At 43.5% G+C, this 25,721-nt stretch overlaps 2 protein-coding genes and 1 long non-coding RNA gene across 4 annotated transcripts in view; 1 reads left to right on the plus strand and 2 right to left on the minus strand.

The window, feature by feature from the left end:
• Nucleotides 1-25,721, plus strand: part of LOC309525018 (uncharacterized protein) — a 210,404-nt gene that overhangs the window by 79,383 nt on the left and 105,300 nt on the right. The gene's annotated exons all lie outside the window — the stretch shown is intronic.
• The window catches only part of LOC309525506, a 138,792-nt gene that overhangs the window by 56,998 nt on the left and 56,073 nt on the right, over nucleotides 1-25,721 (minus strand). The window lies entirely within an intron of this gene.
• On the minus strand, nucleotides 8,874-21,554 carry LOC309524693 (uncharacterized protein). The gene is made up of 2 exons (XM_082209599.1): nucleotides 21,269-21,554; nucleotides 8,874-11,754 (listed from the first exon to the last, which is right to left on the minus strand). Exon 2 carries the CDS (start codon nucleotides 11,663-11,665, stop codon nucleotides 9,395-9,397), a length of 2,271 nt encoding a protein of 756 aa, XP_082065725.1. The 5' UTR covers nucleotides 11,666-11,754; nucleotides 21,269-21,554; the 3' UTR covers nucleotides 8,874-9,394.

Here is a 25,721-nt window from a genome sequence, read left to right on the forward strand (position 1 = left end):
TGGCCACAGTGATCCATGCAACGGTCACCCGGTGGAGTACAGGGTCAGGTTTAAGGTGCTGGTTTTGACCTTTAAAGCCCTATGCGGCCTAGGACCCACTTACCTATGGGACCGCCTCTCCTGGTATGCCCTGCGGAGGACCTTAAGTTCCGCAAATGACATTTTGGAGGTCCTGGCTCTCAAGGTGGCTAGATTGGTCTCAACTAGGGCCAGGGCCTTTTCAGTACTGGCCCCAACTTGGTGGAACACTCTGCCACAAGAGACTAGGGCCCTGCAGGACTTGACATCTTTCCGCAGAGCTTGCAAGACAGAGCTGTTCCACCCTCCTTTGGTTTGACTCAATCTGACAATGTTTCCTTCCCCTTCTGGTTTTGATTTATGGGCTACTTTTAAAATGAGGCTGCTTTTTAAATTGCATTTTAATCTGTATTTTAAATTGGTTTTTTCTCCCCCTATTATGTTTTTACTGTAATTTTACCGGTGTTAGCCATCCTGAGCCCAGCTCTGGCCAGGGAGGGTGGGGTATAAATAAAAATCATTAGAATTATTATCAGACATTAAGAACTTCCTGATCCTGCTTCTTTATAAGACATCTGAAGGCAGCCCTGAATGGAAAAGCTTTTAATGTTTGATGCTTCATTGGATTCTAAAAAATATTCTGTTGGGAGCTCCCCTAGTGGCTGGGGAAACCCAGCCAGACGAGCGGGTATAAATAATGTTGTTATAATATTATTCTTCTGCTTAATTGAATAGCAGTTCCCGGAAGCCGCTGGAGGGGAGAAATGCTCTTGGGCTCCCATCCTCCTTGCAGGCTTGGCCACCATGAGGAGACAGTGCTGAAATTCCTGCATTGCAGGGGGTTGGACTCGATGACTCTCAAGGTCCCCTTCCATCTCAACGATTCTATGATTCTAACAGGGTGCGGGACTAGATGGGTTTAATCAAACTACAGGGCTCTTCGTGTGGTGTGTGTGTGTGTGCATGCACACGAACGTTTTTCTGTGTGTGTGTGTGTGAGAGAGAGAGAGAGAGAGAGAGAGAGAGAACACCTTCAGGAAGAGGCCCCTGTCTCTTCTTTGCAAAGAGGCTGAATCAGCTGCAATACCCCCACACTTGTCCCACCGCTTCCCTGCCTGCTCTCTCTCCACCCCCAACCCCAGTTCCACGAGTATTGCATTGCACTGCACAACCCCCACCCCGCAAAGCTTGCTGCACCCCGAGACGTGGGGTCAGCTGTGCTGCTTAAGCCACACCTTCTTTCCCAAGTCAGTATGAGCAGCAGCACCCTCCCCTCTAGCAGCTTCCACTCTCTGCCTTTAATCTTTAAGGCAACGAGCATACCTTCCTTCAACTGGAAGCCCAGCTTCCCTCCCTCCTCTCCCCATTGGCTGGGTACTGCAATTATCCCGCCCCCGGAAATATCCTGCCTCCCAGGCGGGGGCTCCCATTCCCGCTCCCGCTGCCCAGGGTGGCTGCCACCATCGCCAGGATTTCGGGTGAGTGCAAAGCCAGCGGCGGGGAAGGAGGGAAGGGGCTTTGCAAGGGGTGGGGGGTCCAGGATGAGAAGCCCCGGGACGGGGAGAAAAGAGAAGGGAGGAAAGGGAGCTGTTTCTCTTAATGGGGCCTTGAAGTGTGGTTTCCAGTGTGGAAAGAGAGAAGCTTCCTACTGCCCGGATCTGGTGCAAAGGGAGTTGCAGGGAAGGAGGCGGGAAAGGGGAGAGGCTTGGGCATTGCAGACCAGCCTCGCCATAGTAGTAATAATAGTAATAATAATGATATATATACCCCCCCCCCATTGTCTGGGTTTCCCCAGCCACTCTGGGCATCTTCCAAGAAAATAAGAAACACCAAAAACATCCAAACATCCAAGTCTGCTGATGCTTCATTGGTTTTTAAAAAATATTCTGTTGGGAGCTGCCCTAGTGGCTGGGGAAACCCAGCCAGACGAGTGGGTACAAATAATGTTATAATATTATTGTTATGCTTAATTGAATAAGGTTTCCTGGAAGCCGCCGGAGGGGAGAGATGTTCTTGGGCTCCTCGCAGGCTTGGCCACCATGAGGAGACAGTGATGGGATTCCTGCATTGAAGGCGGTTGGACTAGACGACTCTCAGGGTGCCCTTCCATCTCTATGATTCTAACAGGGACTAGATGGGCTTGATCAAACTACAGGGGTCTTCATGTGATCTGTGTGTGCATGCAGACGAATGTTTTTCTCTGTGTGTGTGTGTGTGAGAGAGAGAGAGAGAGAGAACCTTCAGGGAGAGGCCCCTGTCTCTTCTTTGCAACGAGGATGAATCAGCTGCAATACCCCACACTTGACCCACTGGATTCTGTATATTCTTTCCTTCCACTTCCAAATTTGTAATGGTGTTAAATTTTTGTCTTTTTTTCATTTGCCAGGCTAACAATTTTCCCACATTTATTAGCCGATTCAAATGTCTTTTGTCTCATCTGTTTAATTTTCCACTCTATTTCCTGATTCATCATTTTCATATATTGAACTTGATGTAGCTTTATTTCTCTCAGAATCTCTTGTGACTTTGGTTTTGCTCTCAGTTTCTTCTCGCCTTCTTTTATTTTCTCCAAAATTTTATCTTTTTTCTCATTTTGAGTTCTCTTCTTTATTGCATTCTGTTGAATCAGACACCCCCTCATAACCGCTCTGCTTGCGTCCCAGATTACTCTTTTTTCAACGGTAGTATTCATATTTATCTCAAAATAATCTCTCAAAGTTTTTTGGGCCTTCTTGGTAACCTCTTCGTCTCTAAACAAGGTGTCATTCATCCTCCATCTGAAGGAGCCAATCGGTGTTAGTTTCATCTCCATTTTCACAGAATTATGGTCGGAGCAAGTTATAGGACAAATTTCCACTTTTCTAGTCTTTGGAGCCAGTCCTCTAGTTATCCAAATTTGGTCAATTCTTGTCCATGTCATTTTGGCTTCAGAGAAGAAAGTTCCCTCTCTACCCAAGGGGTTCTTTGTTCTCCAAATGTCAACTAAGGCCATATTGTCAGTCATCTCAAAAAAGGTTTTTGGTAGTCTGCCGTCCTTGGTAACTACCTGTCTCTGTGCCTTGTCCATATTTGTAGATACCACTCCATTCATATCTCCCATCTTGATGATATAATAGTCCAGATAGTCCAACAAGGTCTCATGCAACTTTTTAAAGAATTCAGATTTCCCCTCATTTGGTGCATAAACTCCTACTATCAAAAATTTCTCTCCTTGTGTTTGAATTTCAATTGCCACAAATCTTCCTTGATCATCTTTGAAGATAAATTTCGGTGATAGGCTCTCTTTTGCATAAATCACTACTCCTCTTTTTTTAACCTTGTCCGATGAGATAAACTCTTGACCCAATCTTTTATTGATCAATTCTTTTCTGTGTAGCCTTATCACATGTGTTTCCTGTAAACAAATCAAGTCCAATTGCTCGGAGAGCTTTCACTATGGCACGGTTTCAAACATTGCCAACTGCTTACCTGACCGGTAGATACACAAAAACCCCAGTAGAACATAGTCTCTGTCCTTGCCTTATGAAAACTAAAGAGGATCTTACACATTACTTCCTCTATTGCCCCATTTACTCGGGCTTTAGAGACGCATTGCTGCAAATTATACCCAACTCTATAACCAGTCCTGAAGATAGAGTAAAATTTTTGTTAGTTGATGCAAACCCACGCATTACCCATGTGGTAGCGGTCTTGGTGATGAAGGCCATGAAAGCCAGGGAAAGATTTATGGACGACAATGTAAAGACCCCATCATCGTCTGTTTAACTCGCTGCTCGTTTTCCCTCCTTTTCTATCTTGTGGGAAGAAGGTTTTGTTGGCATAGTATGTAATGAATTTTAATATTTTTTAAGTACTGTAGTGTTGATTTTTGTGCACAGGCATGGTCCTCACAATAAACGGATTTCATTTTGAATAAATGAAAGACTTTTTTCCTTTTCTGCGGGGAGTTAAAACCATTAATGTTCCAACTTAATAGTTGCAGAGCCATGATGTAGTTACTTTGCTTTTCCTCCAACTGCACCCAGTGTTTGTTCTTGTTCTGTCGGTGGTATCACTTTCTCTGAGTTGTCCAATCCAAAAGGTAGTGTTGCTATGTCTAGTATTCCTGTTTTTAGTGCTCTTGGCTCTTCTCCAGATTCTTTCTGCAGGTCTTCTCCGTGATCTTTCAAAAATCTTTCTTTATCGTCCACTGATCTTATTTTTATCTTTCTTCCTTTAAAGCTGAAGGATAGGCCTTGGGGAAATTCCCACCTGAAAACAATTCTATTACTTCTTAGCAGGGCAACCAGATCTCCGTAGCTGGACCTAAGATCCAGAAGGTATTTCGGGATGTCTTTAAATATCTCCACCCTGTTCTCCCCCCCCCTCTTCCAAGCCTAAAAGCACTTATTATCTTAAAGTTTTGATTCTCAGAATCTAGGTTCCAAAAGTCTGCAAATTCCTGCATAAGTCACTTAGGTTGTCTTTCTCAAGTTCAGGTACGGACCTGATCCTCAAGTTCGTTTGTTTTTCCTTCAATTCAATCATAGACAACATCGACCTATGGTCCTCGAGTTGCCTACATATCGGTGGTGTCTTCTCCTCTACAGCAACTGCTTTTTCCTTTGCTTCTTCAGCTGTCTTTCGGGTCAAAGTAGATTCCTGCAGCAATTTCTCAATAGTTTCTGTATTAGTATTCACCTTCTGTCCCAAGTTATTAATGTTTGTAGTGTTTTGATCAATTTTAGTTGATGCTTCAGCTACTTGTTAACTTAATTTTTCCAAAGATTCATTAATTTTGCCTAATGCCAGAGCTAAAACATCTTCAGATGCCATTCCTTTTGACTTAAGTTTTTTTTATAAGATATTTATTAAAGTTTCAGAAATTATATAAAAACAAAACAGCAATACAAACACAAACAAAAACAAGTATAATTTCAATCCCTTATTTTCTTGTAACTTACTTCCCCGACCTCCTCATACCTCCCCTTTCTGTATTCCAATTTCTAATTATCAATTGAGCAAATCCTCTCCCTTATTTTTCATTTTATTTTTAACCTTTCTTTTCTTTTTACATGATCATTACAGCTGAAAACCACTTAACTTCTAAACCAACGTCATTCTAACATTCATTAATTTTGCAATGTTTCCTAAGATAATCCTTAAATTTCTTCCAATCTTCTTCCACCGTCTCTCTTTCCTGGTCTCGGATTCTGCCAGTCCCATATAGTCTATCACCTTCATCTGCCATTCTTCCAAGGTGGGTAGATCTTGTGTCGTCCAATACTTTGCGATGAGTATTCTTGCTACTGTTGTAGCATACATAAAAAAAGTTCTATACTTCTTTGACACCACTTGGCCGACCATACCCAGGAGAAAGGCCTCTGGTTTCTTCAGAAAGGTATATTTAAATACCTTTTTCATTTCATTATATATCATTTCCCAGAAAGCCTTAATCTTTGGGCACGTCCACCAAAGGTGAAAGAATGTACCTTCATTTTCTTTACATTTCCAACATTTATCATCAGGTAAGTGGTAAATTTTTGCGAGCTTGACTGGGGTCATGTACCACCTATAAATCACTTTCATAATATTCTCTCTTAGGGCATTACATGCCGTAAATTTTATACCAGTGGTCCACAACTTTTCCCAGTCAGCAAACATAATGTTATGACCAATATCTTGTGCCCACTTAATCATGGCTGATTTAACCGTTTCATCCTGCATATTCCATTTCAACAGCAAGTTATACATTTTTGACAAATTCTTAGTTTTGGGTTCTAACATTTCTGTTTCCAATTTTGATTTTTCCACCTGGAAGCCAATTTTTCTGTCCAACTTATAAGCCTCCATTATTTGATAATAGTGAAGCCAGTCTCGCACTTTATCTTTTAATTTCTCAAAACTCTGCAATTTCAGTTTGTCCCCTTCTTGTTCCAAAATTTCCCAATATTTCGGCCATTTGGACTCCATATTAAGCCTTTTCAAGAGCCTTTGCCTCCATTGGCGACAACCACCTTGGGGTTTTGTTTTCCAGCAAGTCTTTATATTTAATCCAGACATTATACAATGCTTTCCTGACAATATGATTTTTAAAAGCTTTATGAGCTTTAACCTTGTCATACCACAAATATGCATGCCACCCAAAAATATTGTTAAAGCCTTCTAAATCCAAAATGTCTGTGTTCTCAAGAAGCAGCCAATCTTCCAACCAGCAGAAAGCTGCTGATTCATAGTAGAGTTTAAAGTCTGGCAGGGCAAATCCCCCCCTTTCCTTTGCATCAGTTAAAATCTTAAATTTTATTCTAGGTTTCTTGCCCTGCCAGACAAATTTAGAAATATCTTTCTGCCACTTCTTGAAACAGTCCATCTTGTCCACAATTTGCAATGTTTGAAACAAAAACAACATTCTAGGCAATACATTCATCTTAATAGCCGCAATTTGACCAGACAAGGAAAGCTTCAAATTTGACCAAATTTCTAAGTCTTTTTTCACTTCTGTCCAACATTTCTCATAATTATCTTTAAATAAATTCACATTTTTAGCTGTCATGTTAATCCCCAAATATTTCACTTTCTTAACCACAGTTAAACCTGTCTCATTCTGAAACCTCTCTTTTTCAATAGGTGTTAAATTTTTCTCTAATACCTTAGTTTTTAACTTATTCAATTTAAATCCTGCTACTTGACCAAACTTTTGAATTAATTCTAAGACCCTTTTAGTACTAGATTCTGGCTCTTGTAATGTAAGTACCAGATCATCTGCAAATGCTCTCAGTTTGTACTGTTTAGCTCCGACCTGTACCCCTTTAACCAGCTGATCCCTTCTAATCATGTTCAGCAAAATCTCCAGGACTGATATAAAAAGTAATGGGGAGATTGGGCACCCCTGACGTGTCCCTTTTTCTATCTTAAATTCTTCCGTAACCACATTGTTTACAATTAGCTTAGCTTTTTGTTCAGAGTCAAGAAATATTGTCAAAGGCTTTCTCCGCATCCACAAATATCAAAACTGCTTTAGTGTTTATATTCACTTCTAACTTTTCCAAAATGTCAATTATATTCCTTACATTATCTGACAAACGTCTTCTCGGGAGAAAGCCCACTTGGTCTCTATGAATCTCCTCCTTTTGACTTAAGTTGAACAGATGCTGCCCCTGGTGGTGCAGAAGGGCCAGATGCTGATGCTCTTCGCTGCTGCCATGATTTACCAGACCTTGTTGTTTTTTCTTGAAGCAAGTCTATTTTTTCTTTTCCATCTGCCATAACACTTTAACTGGAGCCCAAGGTTGATCCCACGGCCAGAGTTTGTTTTGAAGTGGAAAATTCCCCTGGCCAGTTGTAACAATTTCAAACTTTCTCTAGGGGGACACAGTAACAGTCAATACTTGTTGCATTAAAATAACTCTTCCTAGTCCCCCATTTAACAAAATAAGCAACAGTTTCAATTTCAGTTAGTTTTCTGTTACCTTAAAATCAGGAGAAACCAGTCAGAAACAATGTATCTCTCTTGCAGAGTTAGCTGTCAAAAATTACATTGTCCATAAGCAGCGCGCTTCACAATGCGGCAATCTTATTGTCCATTGGCAGCCTGTTTCCAGGCTTTAAGCGGTGGACTTTTGTTTCCTTTCCTCTCTTTTTGCAGGAAAATTTACTTCTCCCTTCCCCCCCTCTCCTGCAACCAAGGGAGGGAGATCTCTTGTATTGATGTTAAGATTATAGTCCTTTTCAGTCGACTTTCCAGGTCTTAGCTTAGAAGTTCTTTGCTTTGATCTGTTAACAAGAAGCGGAAGGCGAACTTCCTGTTTAAACCTTCCCACTTCGGTGCCAAATTAAACCTTTGTTTCCCTTATTTTCAGATCTTCAGTTTTAACCTACTCACAGGTAGTTGTTTTGATGGCCGAATCGTCACAGGAAAAAAGTCCGGCAACAGCTGTGCGGCTTCGCTCCACGGAAGAAGCAGTTGGCTCTCAGCACCGCGCCGCTCACCCCGTTCGCTCCGGAGCCCGTAGTCGGGTTCCCTTGCAAATTGGGGGGGGGTGTGCTGAAGGTGCCCGCCGAGTCCCACGGTCACAGGCTTCACCCACCTGTGATTTTTAGAGGGGTCCCTGCTTCGCCGTAGCGGCAAGACCAAATTTCCGCAGAGCTAAATCCCTCAAAGTTAGAGGGAATCCGCCATTACCGATGGCGCCGACCCCGGACGTCGAGTCTTCTCATGAGGTGGCCAAAGTATTGCAGCCTCAGCTTCACGATCTGTCCTTCCAATGAGCACTCAGGGCTAATTTCCTTAAGAATGGATGCGTTTGCATAGACATGCAAATTTTTTAATGGATAAAGAATATTTTTTTAAAAAAAGGTTGCAATCAACTTAACATATGCGATACACGCGCTTCGCTCTAATGCCTTCTGAATTAACTTGCACTCCAAGACAAAGGGATACACTCCTGCTAAATGCACACTCGCTGATTACAGGCGCATACTTGGGAGAAAGAACTAGCCTTGCAAGGAAAAAGAAGCATCCCCTCTACTTCTCTTCCTATTCTCCCCTCGCCCCCACCCAAGGGCCAGGCCCATGCTTGCTCCCCTAAAACAAAATCTAACCAGGGACCCAGCTGAGGAGAGCTGCACTGAGGCGCATTCATGGGAGCCTCCCTCTGAATCTTCCCGGGAGCAGGAGGACTGTATAGATTTGGACCAGTAGTTTGCAGAGGAACAGTTCAGAAGGCAGAAGATGGGAAATACTGGATAATGCTTTTATTGTAGCTTTTTTATTATTATTTCTGTACCCCCTTGCTAACCAAATAATTTTATACATATGAAAAGCAAATCTTGGATTGAGAAGATAATGGTTTGTAAAGAAGAAAAGGGTTTGTTTCTTTTAAAAAAAAATTGTTTCTCTGTTCTAAAATTTGGTTTTAATGTAAAGTGTGTCAATATATTTGGCTTTGTTTATAAAGCAGAAGTGACCAGCTGCTCCTGGAATAAAAAATGAGCTCTGTATCAACAAGTTTTACCTATAATTAAAGTTCTAAGAAATGTGAGATTTTCCACCCTTGAGTTTTTGAACTACAACTCCCCATCATTCTTGGCCATATGGGCTGAGGCTTATGGGTGTTGTTTCCCAACATCTGAGGTACCCCATTTCCCTCAAGCAGACAGATGCTGATCCACAAGACAAGGGCAGCCCATCATTTTGGCATTGAAGGGCGGAGGTCAAAACTCAACAGATTCATCACACACCTTGAGCATTCCAGATTCACACTCTCCCCGTTCATCTAGCAACAACTTCCAACTTCTTTTCTACATTTAGTATATGTGACCTTCATTACTTTAATACATATATACGTGTATACAAATTTAAATACCAACACCAAAACATCAAATGGATTCCATGCATTTAAAATTGATTTCCGCCTTTATGAGTTTCTTGATGTGAGGTAAAGAGTGAAACTTGAGTGGAACATTGCATACATTGATATGGCTTTTCACCTGGGTGAATTCGCTCATGAATATTAAGGTCTCCACACTGTCTGAAGTTCTTTCCACACTCCATACATTTAAACGGTTTCTCCCCTGTGTGAGTTTGTTGATGTGTTCTAAGATTGCCACTCTGACTGAAGATCTTTCCACATTCAATGCATTTAAACGGTTTCTCCCCCATGTGAGTTCGTTGATGTGTTCTAAGGGCTCCACTGCAACTGAAGCTCTTTCCACATTCAATGCATTCAAATGGTTTCTCCCCTGTGTGAGTTTGTTGATGTATTCTAAGGTATCCACTACGACTAAAGCTCTTTCCACATTCAATGCATTGAAATGGTTTCTCCCCCGTGTGAGTTCGTTGATGTCTTCTAAGGTGACCACTTTCACTGAAGCTCTTTCCACATTCAATGCATTCAAATGGTTTCTCCCCCGTGTGAGTTCGTTGATGTTTTCTAAGGCCTCCACTAGAACTGATGCTCTTTCCACATTCAATGCATTCAAATGGTTTCTCCCCCGTGTGAGTTCGTTGATGTATTCTAAGGCCTCCACTACGACTGAAGCTCTTTCCACATTCAATGCATTCAAATGGTTTCTCCCCCGTGTGAGTTCGTTGATGTATTCTAAAGGCTCCACTACGACTGAAGCTCTTTCCACATTCAATGCATTTAAACGGTTTCTCCCCCGTGTGAGTTCGTTGATGTGTTCTAAGATCTCCACTTTGACTGAAGCTCTTTCCACATTCAATGCATTCAAATGGTTTCTCCCCTGTGTGAGTTCGCTGATGTGTTGTAAGGCCTCCACTAGAACTGATGCTCTTTCCACATTCAGTGCATTCAAACGGTTTCACCCCAGTGTGAGTTCGTTGATGTATTGTGTGAGTTCGTTGATGTATTCTAAGGGCTCCACTAGAACTCAAGCTCTTTCCACATTCAATGCATTCAAATGGTTTCTCCCCTGTGTGAGTTCGCTGATGTGTTGTAAGGCCTCCACTACAACTGAAGCTCTTTCCACATTCAATGCATTCAAATGGTTTCTCCCCCGTGTGAGTTCGTTGATGTGTTCTAAGGCGTCCACTATGACTGAAGCTCTTTCCGCACTCAATACATTTAAATGGTTTCTCCCCCGTGTGAGTTCGCTGATGTGTTCTAAGGGCTCCACTAGAACTCAAGCTCTTTCCGCACTCAATGCATTCAAACGGTTTCTCCCCTGTGTGAGTTCGTTGATGTGTTCTAAGGCATCCACTATGACTGAAGCTCTTTCCGCACTCAATACATTTAAATGGTTTCTCCCCCGTGTGAGTTCGTTGATGTTTTCTAAGGTCTCCACTATGACTGAAGCTCTTTCCACATTCAATGCATTCAAATGGTTTCTCCCCTGTGTGAGTTCGTTGATGTATTCTAAGGTTTCGACTTTCACTGAAGCTCTTTCCACATTCAATGCATTCAAATGGTTTCTCCCCTGTGTGAGTTCGTTGGTGTATTCTAAGGGCTCCACTTTGACTGAAGCTCTTTCCACATTCAATGCATTCAAACGGTTTCTCCCCCGTGTGAGTTCGTTGATGTGTTCTAAGGTGTCCACTATGACTGAAGCTCTTTCCGCACTCAATACATTTAAATGGTTTCTCCCCCGTGTGAGTTCGCTGATGTGTTCTAAGGGTTCCACTTTCACTGAAGCTCTTTCCGCACTCAATGCATTCAAACGGTTTCTCTCCTGTATGAGTTCCTTGATGTCTTCTCATGTTACCACTTGCACTGAAGCTCTTTCCACATTCCATACATTCAAATGGTTTCTCCCCTGTGTGAGTTCGTTGATGTGTTCTAAGGGCTGCATTCTGTCTGAAGCTCTTTCCACATTCAATGCAATTAAATGGTTTCTCCCCTGCGTGAGTTCGTTGATGTGTTCTGAGGGCTGCATTCTGTCTGAAGCTCTTTCCACATTCAGTGCATTGAAATGGTTTCTCCCCCATGTGAGTTCGTTGATGTTTTCTAAGGTCTCCACTACGACTGAAGCTCTTTCCGCACTCAATACATTTAAATCGTTTCCCCCCCGTGTGAGTTCGTTGATGTGTTCTAAGGACTCCAATACAACTTTCACTGAAGTTCTTTTCGCACTCCATGTATTTACATGGATTCTCTCCTGTGTGAGTTTGTTGGTGTATCCTCAGTCTTCCAAAGGGTCTAAAGCACATTCCACATTCCTTGCATTTAAACTGTTTCTTTGTTCTTCCCAATGAATTCACAGATGGCTCCGTAGAATTCTGACCATCGTCTTCCTCACCTGCTTGGGAGTGGGGGGGGGAGAAAATCCTGTTAGACTTTTAGGAAAGACAATAAATGAACCATATTCCTCCGTCCATCCTGACTAGGTTTACAGGTTCAGCTTCTTGAGAAGCGCAGAAGCCAAGGCAAGTTGTAGCTTCCTGGGAGGAAGGAAGAAGGGATTCTGCTGCCTCTGTAGAAGCTCCTATTGGGCACCCACTTCCCAAGAGCCTCCACCCATTTTCAAACACCTTTGGCAATTCCTTCCGTCAGCCTGTCCCTTCTCCCTTCCTAAGGCTGGCATGGTATGGGCAGGAATGGCCTTGTGGCAGTTGCCCAAAGGGCCACAATAAATGTGATAATGTGTATCTCTGTAAATCCTCGAGTGTCCTTCTAAAACAGAAGTTGTGGTAGTCTGTGCTTTATAACTGGTTATTTTGCAAGTTGCCGCCCCCCAATTGGGGCAGAAATACAGCTAATAGGAGAATCACAAAGATACAGCTGAAAGCTGGAACATGAGTCGCCACATGATGCAAATGGCTGCATGTAACATAGGTTCCCAACATGCACACCAACACAATGTCACAGAACGCAGTAGGGATCAGAACATATTCAGCAGAAATTGCCAGTGCTTGTTGCGCATGTGTATTATAATAAAATGAGGCAATGATGAATATCAGGAATACTTGGCTAGTTTAGATGTATTCAAGTCTCCAGGGCCAGATGAACTGCATCCAAGAGTATTAAAAGAACTGGCAGGTGTGATCTCAGAACCACTGGCAGTCATCTTTGATAATTCCTGGAGAACATGCGAAGTCCTGGCAGACTGGAGGAGGGCAAATGTTGTCCCTATTTTCAAAAGGGGGAAGAAGAGGACCCAAATAATAACCACCCAGTAAGTCTGACATCCATACCAGGGAAGATTCTGGAGCAGATCATTAAGAAGAGTTTGGATTTGATACCCCGCCTTTCACTCCCCTTCAGGAGTCTCAAAGCGGCTAACAATCTCCTTTCCCTTCCTCCCCCACAACAAACACTCTGTGAGGTAAGTGGGGCTGAGAGAATTCAAAGAAGTGTCACCCAAGGTCACCCAGCAGCTGCATGTGGCGGAGCGGAGACGCGAACCCGGTTCCCCAGATTACGTGACTACCGCTTTTAACCACTACACCACACTGGCACTAAGCAAACAGTCTGTGAGCACCTAGAAAGGAATGCTGTGATAACCAATAGTCAGCATGGATTTCTGAAAAATAAGTCATGTCAGACTAACCTGATCTCGTTTTTTGACAGAATTACAAGCCTGGTAGATGAAGGGAACGCAGTGGATGTAGCCTACCTTGATTTCAGCAAGGCATTCGACAAGGTGCCCCATGATATTCTTGTAAAGAAGTTGGTAAAATGCGGTCTTGACTATGCTACCACTCAGTGGATTTGTAACTGGCTGACTGACCGAACCCAAAGGGTGCTCATCAATGGTTCCTCTTCATCCTGGAGAAGAGTGACTAGTGGGGTGCCACGGGGTTCTGTCTTGGGCCCGGTCTTATTCAACATCTTTATCAATGACTTGGATGATGGACTCAAGAGCATCCTGATCAAATTTGCAGATGACACCAAACTGGGAGGGGTGGCTAACACCCCAGAGGACAGGATCACACTTCAAAACGACCTTGACAGATTAGAGAACTGGGCAAAAACAAACAAGATGAATTTTAACAGGGAGAAATGTAAAGTATTGCACTTGGGCAAAAAAAATGAGAGGCACAAATACAAGATGGGGGACACCTGGCTTGAGAGCAGTACATGTGAAAAGGATCTAGGAGTCTTGGTTGACCACAAACTTGACATGAGCCAACAGTGTGACGCGGCAGCTAAAAAAGCCAATGCAATTATGGGCTGCATCAATAAGAGTATAGCATCTAGATCAAGGGAAGTAATAGTGCCACTGTATTCTGCTCTGGTCAGACCACACCTGGAGTACTGTGTCCAGTTCTGGGCACCACAATTCAAGAAGGACACTGACAAACTGGAACGTGTCCAGAGGAGGGCAACCAAAATGGTCAAAGGCCTGGAAACGATGCCTTATGAGGAACAGCTAAGGGAGCTGGGCATGTTTAGCCTGGAGAAGAGGAGGTTAAGGGGTGATATGATAGCCATGTTCAAATATATAAAAGGAGGGAGAAAGGTCGTTTTCTGCTGCTCCAGAGAAGCGGACACGGAGCAATGGATCCAAACGACAAGAAAGAAAATTCCACCTAAACATTAGGAAGAACTTCCTGACAGTAAGAGCTGTTGGACAGTGGAATTTGCTGCCAAGGAGTGTGGTGGAGTCTCCTACTTTGGAGGTCTTTAAGCAGAGGCTTGACAACCATATGTCAGGAGTGCTCTGATGGTGTTTCCTGCTTGGCAGGGGGTTGGACTCGATGGCCCTTGTGGTCTCTTCCAACTATGATTCTATGATTCTATTCTAGGAACGTGAAACTCCAAAGGGACTTTTTTAAGGAGGCGGGAGATGCAAGAAAAATTTAGATTCTTTTGGCAACAATAAACATTAGAACAAGGAACTGCTGAGCAAAAACAAAAACAGGAGCATGTGCTGAAGTTCTTGCGGAAAGGGGGCGGGGCCTTCAAAGGTCTCATAATCGACCCAAAACAACACAGAGGTCTGCCTGTCAATTGCAGTCCACTGCTTGGACATCTCTGGTGTATAAGATTGGTTGAAACCGAAATGCTTTGTTTGAAATTATATAAATACCAATGCCTGGACCACATATGTGGTGGAGGCGTGAGGAAATTAAGAAATTTTGGATAGTAGTACACGAAGAACCAAAGAAGATGTTGAAAATATCAAAAACAAACCAGAGACATATCTCCTTGGATTGACAGAAGATGAGATACCACAGGGGGCAAGAATTTTTCTCTATGCAAGTACAGCTGCTAGAATAGTGATTGCTGCTAGGTGGAAGTCAAAAACTATACCCACAAAGGAGGAATGGATTTGTAAACTAAATGAATATTTAATTCTGGCAAAATTAACTGCTATAATAAGAAATCAGTTGTATCAAAAATTTAAAAAGGAGTGGAAATGTTTTGATGAATATATGGCAAAGTATTGCTCAAAAAAAGATATGCTAATATGCCTAGATTAAAATGTGAAGTACTGGATGGAAGAATAATTAGTAAGGAAAGATAATAAGAATATATAGATGATTTGAGAAGATTGTAGAATGCAAAGGTTATTGTAAAGTGTATAATGTGGAGGAAATAGAATGGGGGCGGAGGGAAGGAGGAAGGAGAAAAGAATAAAATGATGGACTGAGGAAATAGAAATGTAAATGTATGGGGGGATGGGGAGGAAATGGTGTTGGCTTTGGTATATCTGTATTGTAAAGTAATATGTGAAAACCAATAAAATAATCTAAATGGGGGGGGGGGGAGCCAAAGCCATGAACATGATCATCTGACGCATCAGGATCTGTACCAAGTAATATTTAATGACCATGTCCTTCATGGATCAATGCCTTGTCATGGCAAAGGGGCTTGAATAACTCAGAGACAAGGAGAAGGGGACGACAGAGGACGAGATGGTTGGACGGTGTCCTCGAAGCTACAAGCATGAGTCTGACCAAACTGCGGGAGGCAGTGGAAGACAGGAGTGCCTGGCGTGCTCTGGTCCATGGGGTCATGAAGAGTCGGACACGACTAAACAACTATAACAACAACAACATAACTCAGAGACGCTATGAGCTATGCCGTGCAGGGCCACCCAAGACCGACAGGTCAAAGTGGAGAGTTTTCAGTAAACTTGATCCACCTGGAGCAGGAACCAGCAAGCCACGCCAGTATCCCTGCCGAGAAAACTCCATGGTCGTATAAAAGTTATGACGCTGGGTATTGTTGGCCAAGGGGTGTTAAAGAAGGATCAAACATTTTTAATGTATGCAACAACAGCAGCAAGGATACTCGTCGCCAAGCATTGGAAAACTCAAGATATACCCACACTGGAAGAATGGCAGATGCAACTGATACGACTATATGGAATTGGCCGGGCAGAATCCGAGACCTGGGAGAGGAGACGGTGGAAGAAGACTGGAAAAAATTTAAGATTTATTTGCAAAAATATTGTAAATTGTATGAATGTTAAGCAGGATGCTTGATCATAAACAATTTGGCACCATCGGAACAGATGAAGTGAATTATGAAGATAAGTTAAATTTATGAAAAACCAATTTATTTTTTTAGATAACTATTAGGCTAAGCTTATTGTTTTAATAGAGTGAAATGAATATATCTAAAATTTAAGATATAACGTTGGAAAACTAGATTGTAAGGTGGGGACAAGGTGATAAATTTGCTGGATTAATTTTTATAAATTTGGAACGCAGGAGCGGGAGATGTGAGGAAGTCCAAAGAGGACAAGAAAATATGTTATAAAATGTGATATTTTTGTATGTTTTGTTTTGTGTGTTGTAACCAAAAAATCTTTAATAAATATTATAAAAAAAAAAAAGTTTATGACGCTGGAAGATGAACCCTGGAAGTGTGCCTGGAAGTGAAAGAAAAGTCCAGTGCTGCAAAGAAAAATATATGAACCTGGAATATGAGATCCATGAACCATGGTAAGCTGGATGTGGTAAAAAATGAAATGGCAAGAATAAATATTGACATAGTGGGCACCAGTGAACTAAAATGGACAGGAATGGGCGAATTCAATTTGGATGATCATCATATCCTACTACTGAGGACAAGATTCCCATAGAAGAAATGGAGTGGCCCTCTTAGTCAACAAAAGAGTGGCAAAAGCTGTACTGGGATGCAATCTCAAAAATGATAAAATGATCTCGATACAAATCCAAGGCAGACCTTTTAACATCACAGTAATCCAGGTTTTTTGCACCAACTACCAATGCTGAGGGACGTGGGTGGCGCTGTGGGTTAAATCACAGAGCCTAGGACTTGCTGATCAGAAGGTCGGCGGTTTGAATCCCCATGATGGGGTGAGCTCCCGTTGTTCGGTCCCTGCTCCTGCCAACCTAGCTGTTCAAAAGCACCTCAAAGTGCAAGTAGATAAATAGGTACCGCTCCGGTGGGAAGGCGTTTCCGTGCACTGCCCTGGTTCGCCAGAAGCGGCTTAGTCATGCTGGTCACATGACTGTCTGCAGATAAATTCCAGCTCCCTCGGCCAGTAAAGCAAGATGAGCGCCCCAACCCCAGAGTCAGCCATGACCGGACCTAATGGTCAGGGATCCCTTTAACCTACCAATGCTGAAGAAACTGAACTTGACCAATTCTAGGAAGACAAATCCAAGGCAGACCTTTTAACATCACAGTAATGCAGGTTTATGCACCAACTACTGGGGCTGAAGAAACTGAAATTGACCAATTCTAGGAACAAAAGAGTCAACAAAAGAGTGGCAAAAGCTGTACTGGGATGCAATCTCAAAAATGATAGAATGATCTATCCAAGGCAGACCTTTTAAGATCACAGTAATCCAGGTTTATGCACCAACTACCAATGCTGAGGGACAGGGGTGGTGCTGTGGGTTAAATCACAGAGCCTAGGACCTGCTGATCAGAAGGTTGTCGGTTCGAATCCCCATGATGGGGTGAGCTCCCATTGTTCGGTTCCTGCTCCTGCCAACCTAGCAGTTCAAAAGCAGGTCAAAGTGCAAGTAGATAAATAGGTACCGCTTCGGCGGGAAGGTAAATGGTGTTTCCATGCGCTGCTCTGGTTCGCCAGAAGCGGCTTAGTTATGCTGGCCACATGCCGATCTGCACACAAAAGCCAGCTCCCTCGGCCAGTAAAGCAAGATGAGCGCCCCAACCCCAGAGTTTACCTTACCAATGCTCAACAAAATGAACTTGACCAATTCTAGGAAGACTTACAACACCTTCTAGAACTAACACCAAAGAAGGATGTTTTCCTCCTCCTAGGGGACTGGAATGCTAAAGTAGGGAGTCAAAGAGATAAAAGGAACAACTGGTAAGTTTGGCCTTGGGAGTTCAAAATGAAGCAGTGCAAAGGCTAATAGAGTTCTGTCAAGAGAACAAGCTGGTCATAACAAACACTCTTTTCCAACAACACATGAGATGACTCTACACATGCACATCACCAGATGGGCAGCATCAAAATCAAATTGATTATATTCTTTGCAGCCAAAGATGGAGAAGTTCTATACAGTCAGCAAAAACTAGACCTGGAGCTGACTGTGGCTCAGATCATCAGCTTCTTATAACAAAATTCAAGCTTAAACTGAAGAAAGTAGGGAAAACCACTGGGTCAGTGAGATACAATCTAAATCAAATCCCTTATGAATACACAGTGGAAGAGAGGAACACATTTAAGGATTTAGATTTGGTGGACAGAGTGCCTGAAGAACTATGGATGGAGGCTCGAAGCATCATACAGGAGGCAGCAATGAAAATCATCCCAATGAAAAGGAAATGCAAGAAAGCAAAGTGGTTGTCCAATGAGGCCTTACAAACCGCGGGGGACAGAAGGCAAGCAAAATGCAAGGGAGATAGTTAAAGATACATGAAATTGAATGCAGACTTCCAACGAATAGCAAGGAGAGACAAGAGGGACTTCTTAAACGAGCAGTGCAAAGAAATAGAGGGAAACAATAGAATGGGAAATACCAGAGATCTGTTCAAGAAAATTGGAGATATTAAAGGAAGATTTTATGCAAAGATTACCATTATAAAGGACAAAAGTGGTACGTGTGGGAGCCATGAAGCCATGGCAGAGGCTTGTAATTGTTGCGTGGTGCCTCGCTGACCGGCATGTCTGTGCCTTGCAGTGTATTGAATGTATTGACCTTATATGGAGTTGTGTTCCCTCTGGGCAGTAATTATCTTATATGGTGATGGGTGTTGTAAAGCCATGATTGGGCGATGTAACGTGAGACACTGGCAGACGGCCATGCAGGCTGGGAGAAAAAGGATAATAAAATTACCAGAGAGGAGAGAAGTCGAAGGAGCTGCCCTCCATCCTGAAAATACTGCTGTCTCTCTGTGTCTTTTTTCTATGCTGTGCACCATTTGATGACGGCTGGTTTCCGTCAGGTACGGACCTTACAGAAGCAGAAGACATCAAGAAGAGGTGGCAAGAATACACAGAGGATTTGTGCCAGGAACATATGGATGTCCCATACACCCCAGGTAGTGTGACTGATGACCTTGAGCCAGACATCCTGGAGAGTGACGTCAAATGGGCCTTAGAAACCACTGCTAATAACAAGGCCAGTGGAAGTGATGACATTCCAGCGGAATCTTAAAAGATGATGCTGTTAAGGTGCTACACTCAATATGCCAGCAAGTTTGGAGAACTCAGCAGTGGCCAGAGGATTGGAGAATATCAGTCTACAATGCAATCCCAAAGAAGGGCAGCGCCAAAGAATGCTCCAACTACTGCACAATCATTTCACACACTAGCAAGGTTATGCTTAAAATTCTACAAGGCAGCCTTAAGCAGTACGCAGACCGAGAACACCCAGAAGTGCAAGCTGGATTTTGGAGGGGCAGAGGAACCAAAGACCAAATTGCAATAATGCGCTGGATTAGGGAGAAAGCTAGAGAAATCCAGAAAATCATCTACTTCTGCTTCATTGACTACGCAAAAGCCTTTGACTGTGTGGACCACAGCAAACTATGGCAAGTTCTTAAAGAAATGGGAGTGCCTGATCACCTCATGTGTCTCCTAAGAAATCCCTATGTGGGACAAGAAGCAACAGTTAGAACTGGATATGGAACAACTGATTGGCTCAAAATTGGGAAAGGAGTACGACATGGCTGTATATTGTCTCCTTGCTTATTTAACTTATATGCAGAGGACGAGGTGGTTGGACAGTGCTCTCAAAGCTACTAACATGAGTTTGACCAGACTGCAGAAGGCAGTGGAAAACAGGAGTGCCTGGCATGCTCTGGTCCATGGGGTCACAAAGAGTCAGACACGACTAAGTGACTAAAGAACAACAACGATGTCCAGTCAGCATTCCCTAATGTAGAAGCAATTCTGAGAATGTTCCTCTGAATGATGATTGCAAATTGCCATTTGTAAAGATCCGTTTCTTGACTGAAGAGGATAAAAAATGAATTTGGAACAACAATGTCTCAAGATAAATTATGTTACTTCAGCCTCATGTACATAGAAAGTGACAAGCTAAGCAGTTTATCATTTGATGATATCCTCAGTGACTTTGCTTTGGCAAAGGCAAGAAGGAAAGTATTGTAATTTAGATCATGTTTGTGTACTGTTTGTATACACAGTACAGAATGAATCATGATAAAATTATACAGTTGAATGGGTATTGGGTAGATGCAGTAATACTATTAGTCCTGTAAAATAATTTTAATGTAAAGGTGTGTACAGTATTGGTATTATTTATAAATGTGACATATTACTAGAAATACTGTCTTTTACACTCACTAAGTGTAACAGGGTACAAAGGTCTGCTGTCCCAATGAAGAATGTGGACTATTATGGTAATATTGATACTGATATAAAAATGCATTGTATTAACTACAATTGCATTGTACAGGTTATCACACTTAATTTCATATTAATAATGCTATTTATAATTATTAGTAGTTTGCATCATATATTTACACCTATTATTATAGCAAGTTTCTAGGACTAGATTAGCATTCTTTGTAAATTGTGTTTCTAAAGGAACTTCTGTTATTGCCAAATGCCAATGTGTTTGCATTAAGTTTGTTATGAATAACAAAATCATTTTAAGTTTGAGCTTAATAATCATTTCACTATTAATATACTTCGTAATTGTATTTCAGTTCAACAATTACCTTGAGAAAATACATACTCTGTTCTGTGCAAATGGTTTTAGATACTGATTAGGTCCATAAATTATCATACAGCCTATATTCAACACAAAAAACAGCGACAATTTGTTGTTGACAAAGGACAGCTGGGCATATAAAAGGCATATAAAAGGCTTCATTACCTCCAGTAGTTTAGGGCCTCATCCAACCTGCCCCCACTACTTTATGCAAGGAGTTCAAGGAACAAAGAGCTCTTTGGAGAAGGCCTCACCCCTTCCTTCTTCCTGCCTGGCCCCCCTGCCTTTGCTTTCCTCGCCATCTTTTCCTCTTTCTCCCTCTGCCATCCAGCAATCCATGTCCCCATCGCCTCTACAAAACGGAAGACTTGGATGTTTGGATGTTTCTGGTGTTTCTTATTTTGTTGGAAGCTGCCCAGAATGGCTGGGGAAACCCAGACAATGGGCAGGGTATTATTGTTATTATTATTTTATTGCGAGCCTTGCCAGCAATACTCATATCTCACCACTTTCCCGCCTCCTTCCCTGCAACTCCCTTTGCACCAGATCTGGGCAGGAGGAAGCTTCTCTCTTTCCACAGTGGAAACCCCTCCCTCCCTCCACCTTCAAGGCCCCGTTAAGAGAAGCAGCTCCCTTTCCTCCCTTCTCTTCTTCTCCCCGTCCAGGGGCTTCTCATCCTGGACCCCCACCCCTTGCCAAGCCCCTTCCCTCCTTCCCCGTCGCTGGCTTTGCACTCACCCGAAATCCTGGCGATGGTGGCAGCGACCCTGGGCAGCGGGGGCGGGAATGGGAGCCCCCGCCTGGGAGGCAGGATATTTCCAGGGGCGGGATAATTGCAGTACCCAGCCAATGGGGAGAGGAGGGAGGGAAGCTGGGCTTCCAGTTGAAGAAAGGTATGCTCGTTGCCGTAAAGAGTAAAGGCAGAGAGTGGAAGCTGCTGGGGGAGGGGCTGCTCGATACTGATTTGGGAAAGGGGGCGCGGCTTAATTAGAACAGCTGACCCGCCCCCTCTGCCGTCCTGCACTGTCCTTGTCCTGCAAGGAATCCGGTGAGTGCAAAGTGCCTCGGGGTGCAGCAAGCTTTGGGCGGCGGGGTTGTGCTTTTGTTGTTTAGTCGTTTAGTCGTGTCCGACTCTTCGTGACCCCATGGACCAGAGCACGCCAGGCACTTCTGTCCTCCACTGCCTCCCGCAGTTTGATCAAACTCATGCTAGTAGCTTCAAGGACACCATCCAACCATCTCATTCTCTGTCGTCCCCTTCGCCTTGTGCCCTCCATCTTTCCCAACATCAGGGTCTTTTCCAGGGAGTCTTCTCTTCTCATGAGGTGGCCAAAGTATTGGAGCCTCAGCTTCACGATCTGTCCTTCCAGTGAGCGCTCAGGGCTGATTTCCTTCAGAATGGAGAGGTTTGATCTTCTTGCAGTCCATGGGACTCTCAAGAGTCTCCTCCAGCACCATAATTCAAAAGCATCAATTCTTCGGCGATCAGCCTTCCTTATGGTCCAGCTCTCACTTCCATACATCACTACTGGGAAAACCATGGCTTTTACTATACGGACCTTTGTTGGCAAGGTGATGTAATGCAATACCCATAATTGGGGTTGGGGGTGGAGAGAGAGCAGGCAGGGAAGCCGCAGGGGGGGGGGGTTGCAGCTTATTCATCCTCCTTGCAAAGAAGAGACATGGCCTCTCCCTGAAGGTACGCTCTTTCTCACTCTCACTCTCTCTCTCACACAGATCACATGAAGGCAGTCATCTTTGAGTATTCCTGGAGAACAGGCAAACAGTCTGTGAGCACCTAGAAAGGAATGTTGTGATCACCAATAGTCAGCATGGATTTCTGAAAAATAAGTCATGTCAGACTAACCTGATCTCGTTTTTTGACAGAATTACAAGCCTGGTAGATGAAGGGAACGCAGTGGATGTAGCCTACCTTGATTTCAGCAAGGCATTCGACAAGGTGCCCCATGATATTCTTGTAAAGAAGTTGGTAAAATGCGGTCTTGACTATGCTCCCACTCAGTGGATTTGTAACTGGCTGACTGACCGAACCCAAAGGGTGCTCATCAATGGTTCCTCTTCATCCTGGAGAAGAGTGACTAGTGGGGTGCCACAGGGTTCTGTCTTGGGCCCGGTCTTATTCAACATCTTTATCAATGACTTGGATGATGGACTCAAGGGCATCCTGATCAAATTTGCAGATGACACCAAACTGGGAGGGGTGGCTAACACCCCAGAGGACAGGATCACACTTCAAAACGACCTTGACAGATTAGAGAACTGGGCCAAAACAAACAAGATGAACTTTAACAGGGAGAAATGTAAAGTATTGCACTTGGGCAAAAAAAATGAGAGGCACAAATACAAGAGGGGTGACACCTGGCTTGAGAGCAGTACATGTGAAAAGGATCTAGGAGTCTTGGTTGACCACAAACTTGACATGAGCCAACAGTGTGACGCGGCAGCTAAAAAAGCCAATGCAATTCTGGGCTGCATCAATAGCAGTATAGCATCTAGATCAAGGGAAGTAATAGTGTCACTGTATTCTGCTCTGGTCAGACCTCACCTGGAGTACTGTGTCCAGTTCTGGGCACCACAGTTCAAGAAGGACACTGACAAACTGGAACGTGTCCAGAGGAGGGCAACCAAAATGGTCAAAGGCCTGGAAACGATGCCTTATGAGGAACGGCTAAGGGAGCTGGGAATGTTTAGCCTGGAGAAGAGGAGGTTAAGGGGTGATATGATAGCCATGTTCAAATATATAAAAGGATGTCATATAGAGGAGGGAGAAAGGTTGTTTTCTGTTTCTCCAGAGAAGCGGACACGGAGCAATGGATCCAAACTACAAGAAAGAAGATTCCACCTAAACATTAGGAAGAACTTCCTGGCAGTAAGAGCTGTTCGACAGCGGAATTTGCTACCAAGGAGTGTGGTGGAGTCCTCTACTTTGGAGGTCTTTAAGCAGAGGCTTGACAACCATATGTCAGGAGTGCTCTGATGGTGTTTCCTGCTTGGCAGGGGGTTGGACTCAATGGCCCTTGTGGTATATTCCACCTCTATGATTCTATGAAGAGCCCTGTAGTTTGATCAAGCCCATCTAGTCCCGCACCCTGTTAGAATCATAGAATCGTAGAGATGGAAGGGGACCCTGAGAGTCATCTAGTTTAACCCCCTACAATGCAGGAATCTCAGCACTGTCTCCTCACGGTGGCGAAGCCTGCAAGGAGGATTGGAGCCCAAGTGCATCTCTTCCCTCCGGCGGCTTCCGGGAACTGCTATCAATTAAGCATAATAATAAAAATAATAGCAATAAAATTTTATTCATATCCCGCCCTCCCCAGCCGAAGCTGGGCTCAGAGCGGCTAACAACAGTAAAATGATACAACATTCTAAAATCATTTCATTATAAAATCAGTTCACATCAGATTAATGGCAACCATTGGGCTAGAGTTTTGTGAGGATTGCCAAGGGAGGGTGTCAGGCTGTGCCTTGGCCAAAGGCCTGGTGGAACAGCTCTGTCTAGCAGACCCTGCGGAAAGATGTCAAGTACCGCAGGGCCCTAGCCCAGAGCGTTGCACCAGATCGGAGCCACAGCTGAAAAAGCCCTGGTTCTGGTTGAGGCCAGCCTAACCTCTCTGTGGCCCGGGACCTCCAAGATGTTTTTGTTTGAAGACTGTAAGGTCCTCTTTGGGACATACCAGGAGAGGTGGTCCTGTAGGTACGAGTGTCCTAGGCTGTATAGGCCTTTAAAGGTTAAAACCAACACCTTAAATCTGATCCTGTACTCCACCGGGAGACAGTGCAACTGGTATAGTACCGGGTGAATGTGATCCCACAGGGAGGACCCCGTAAGGAGTCTCGCCACGGCATTCTGCACCCGCTGGACTTTCTGGGTCAGTCTCCAGGGCAGCCCCATGTAGAGCAAGTTACCAAAATCCAGTCTGGAGGTGACCGTTGCGTGGATCACAGTGGATAGGTCAGGGCGAGAGAGGTAAGGAGTCAACTGCTTAGCTTGGCGGAAATGAAAAAATGCCGCCTTTGTTATAGCTGCAGTCTGCACCTCCATGGAAAGGTGTCGAAGATTACACCCAAACTCTTAACGAACAGTGCTGGCACTAATTGTGCCCTCGCAAGAGATTGGAGTTGCCGCTCCCAATCCCCTATCGTCCCAACTCAGTCAAAGGACCTGTGTCTTCGAAGGATTTAACTTCAACCAGCTCCCGCGTAACCATCCAGCCACAGCTTCCAAAAATCTGATCAGTGTGTCTGGGGCCGAGTCAGGATGGCCATCCATCAACAGATAGAGTTGGGTGTCATAATAATAATAATATGTTATAATAATAATAATATAACATTATTTATACTCGCTCATCTGGCTGGGTTTCCACAGCTACTAGGGCAGCTCCCAACAGAATATTTTTAAAAAACCAATGAAACAAACATTAAAAGCTTCTCCATATAGGGATGCCTTCAGATGTCTTATAAAAGTCAGATAGATGCTTATTTCCTTGACATCTGACGGGAGAGCATTCCACAGAGCGGGTGCCACTACCAAGAAGGCCCTCTGACTGGTTCCGTCATTGAGTTGATATAGAGCATCTAAACTAAATTTGTCGGCTTCTGTCAAATAAGCAGAATTGGGAAGTTTTTAATGTCTGTTGTCTTATTGTGTTTTTATATTTTGCTGGAAGCCGCCCAAATTGGCTGGGGAATAATAATAATAATAATAATACCACTTGTTCAGTCTTAAAATTTATTTGTACCAGTGCATTTGGAAGCATCAGAATAACTTGAGGTAATATATTCATACAAAAGCTTTGCTCCCGATTCATTGCAATCCTACCAGCTGAATTTGATCCGAGTCCTGGGATAACTCAGTTGGTAGAGCATGAGACTCTCGGGGTTGTGGGTTTGAGCCCCACCTTGTCAAAAGATTCCTGCATTGCAGGGGGTTCGGCTAGAAGATCCTCTTGGTCCCTTCCAACTCTTTCATTCTGTGTCTATGAAACTCACTTATTCACAATGAGGGCAACACCACAATTTTTTATTAAGCAATTTATAAAATTGGAGAGCGAAAGAAGGAGGAATCTCAGGGTGGGCTTTTTTTGTGGGGGACATGACTTTTCTGGTCAGTGGGCAGGAGGAGCGTGGGTCTGTGGGATATGAAATTCGTAGCAGTGAAGTACAACAT

The sequence above is a fragment of the Podarcis vaucheri genome, assembly GCF_965113315.1.
Source record: "Podarcis vaucheri genome assembly, chromosome: 2".
NCBI classification, from domain to species: Eukaryota; Metazoa; Chordata; class Lepidosauria; order Squamata; family Lacertidae; genus Podarcis; species Podarcis vaucheri.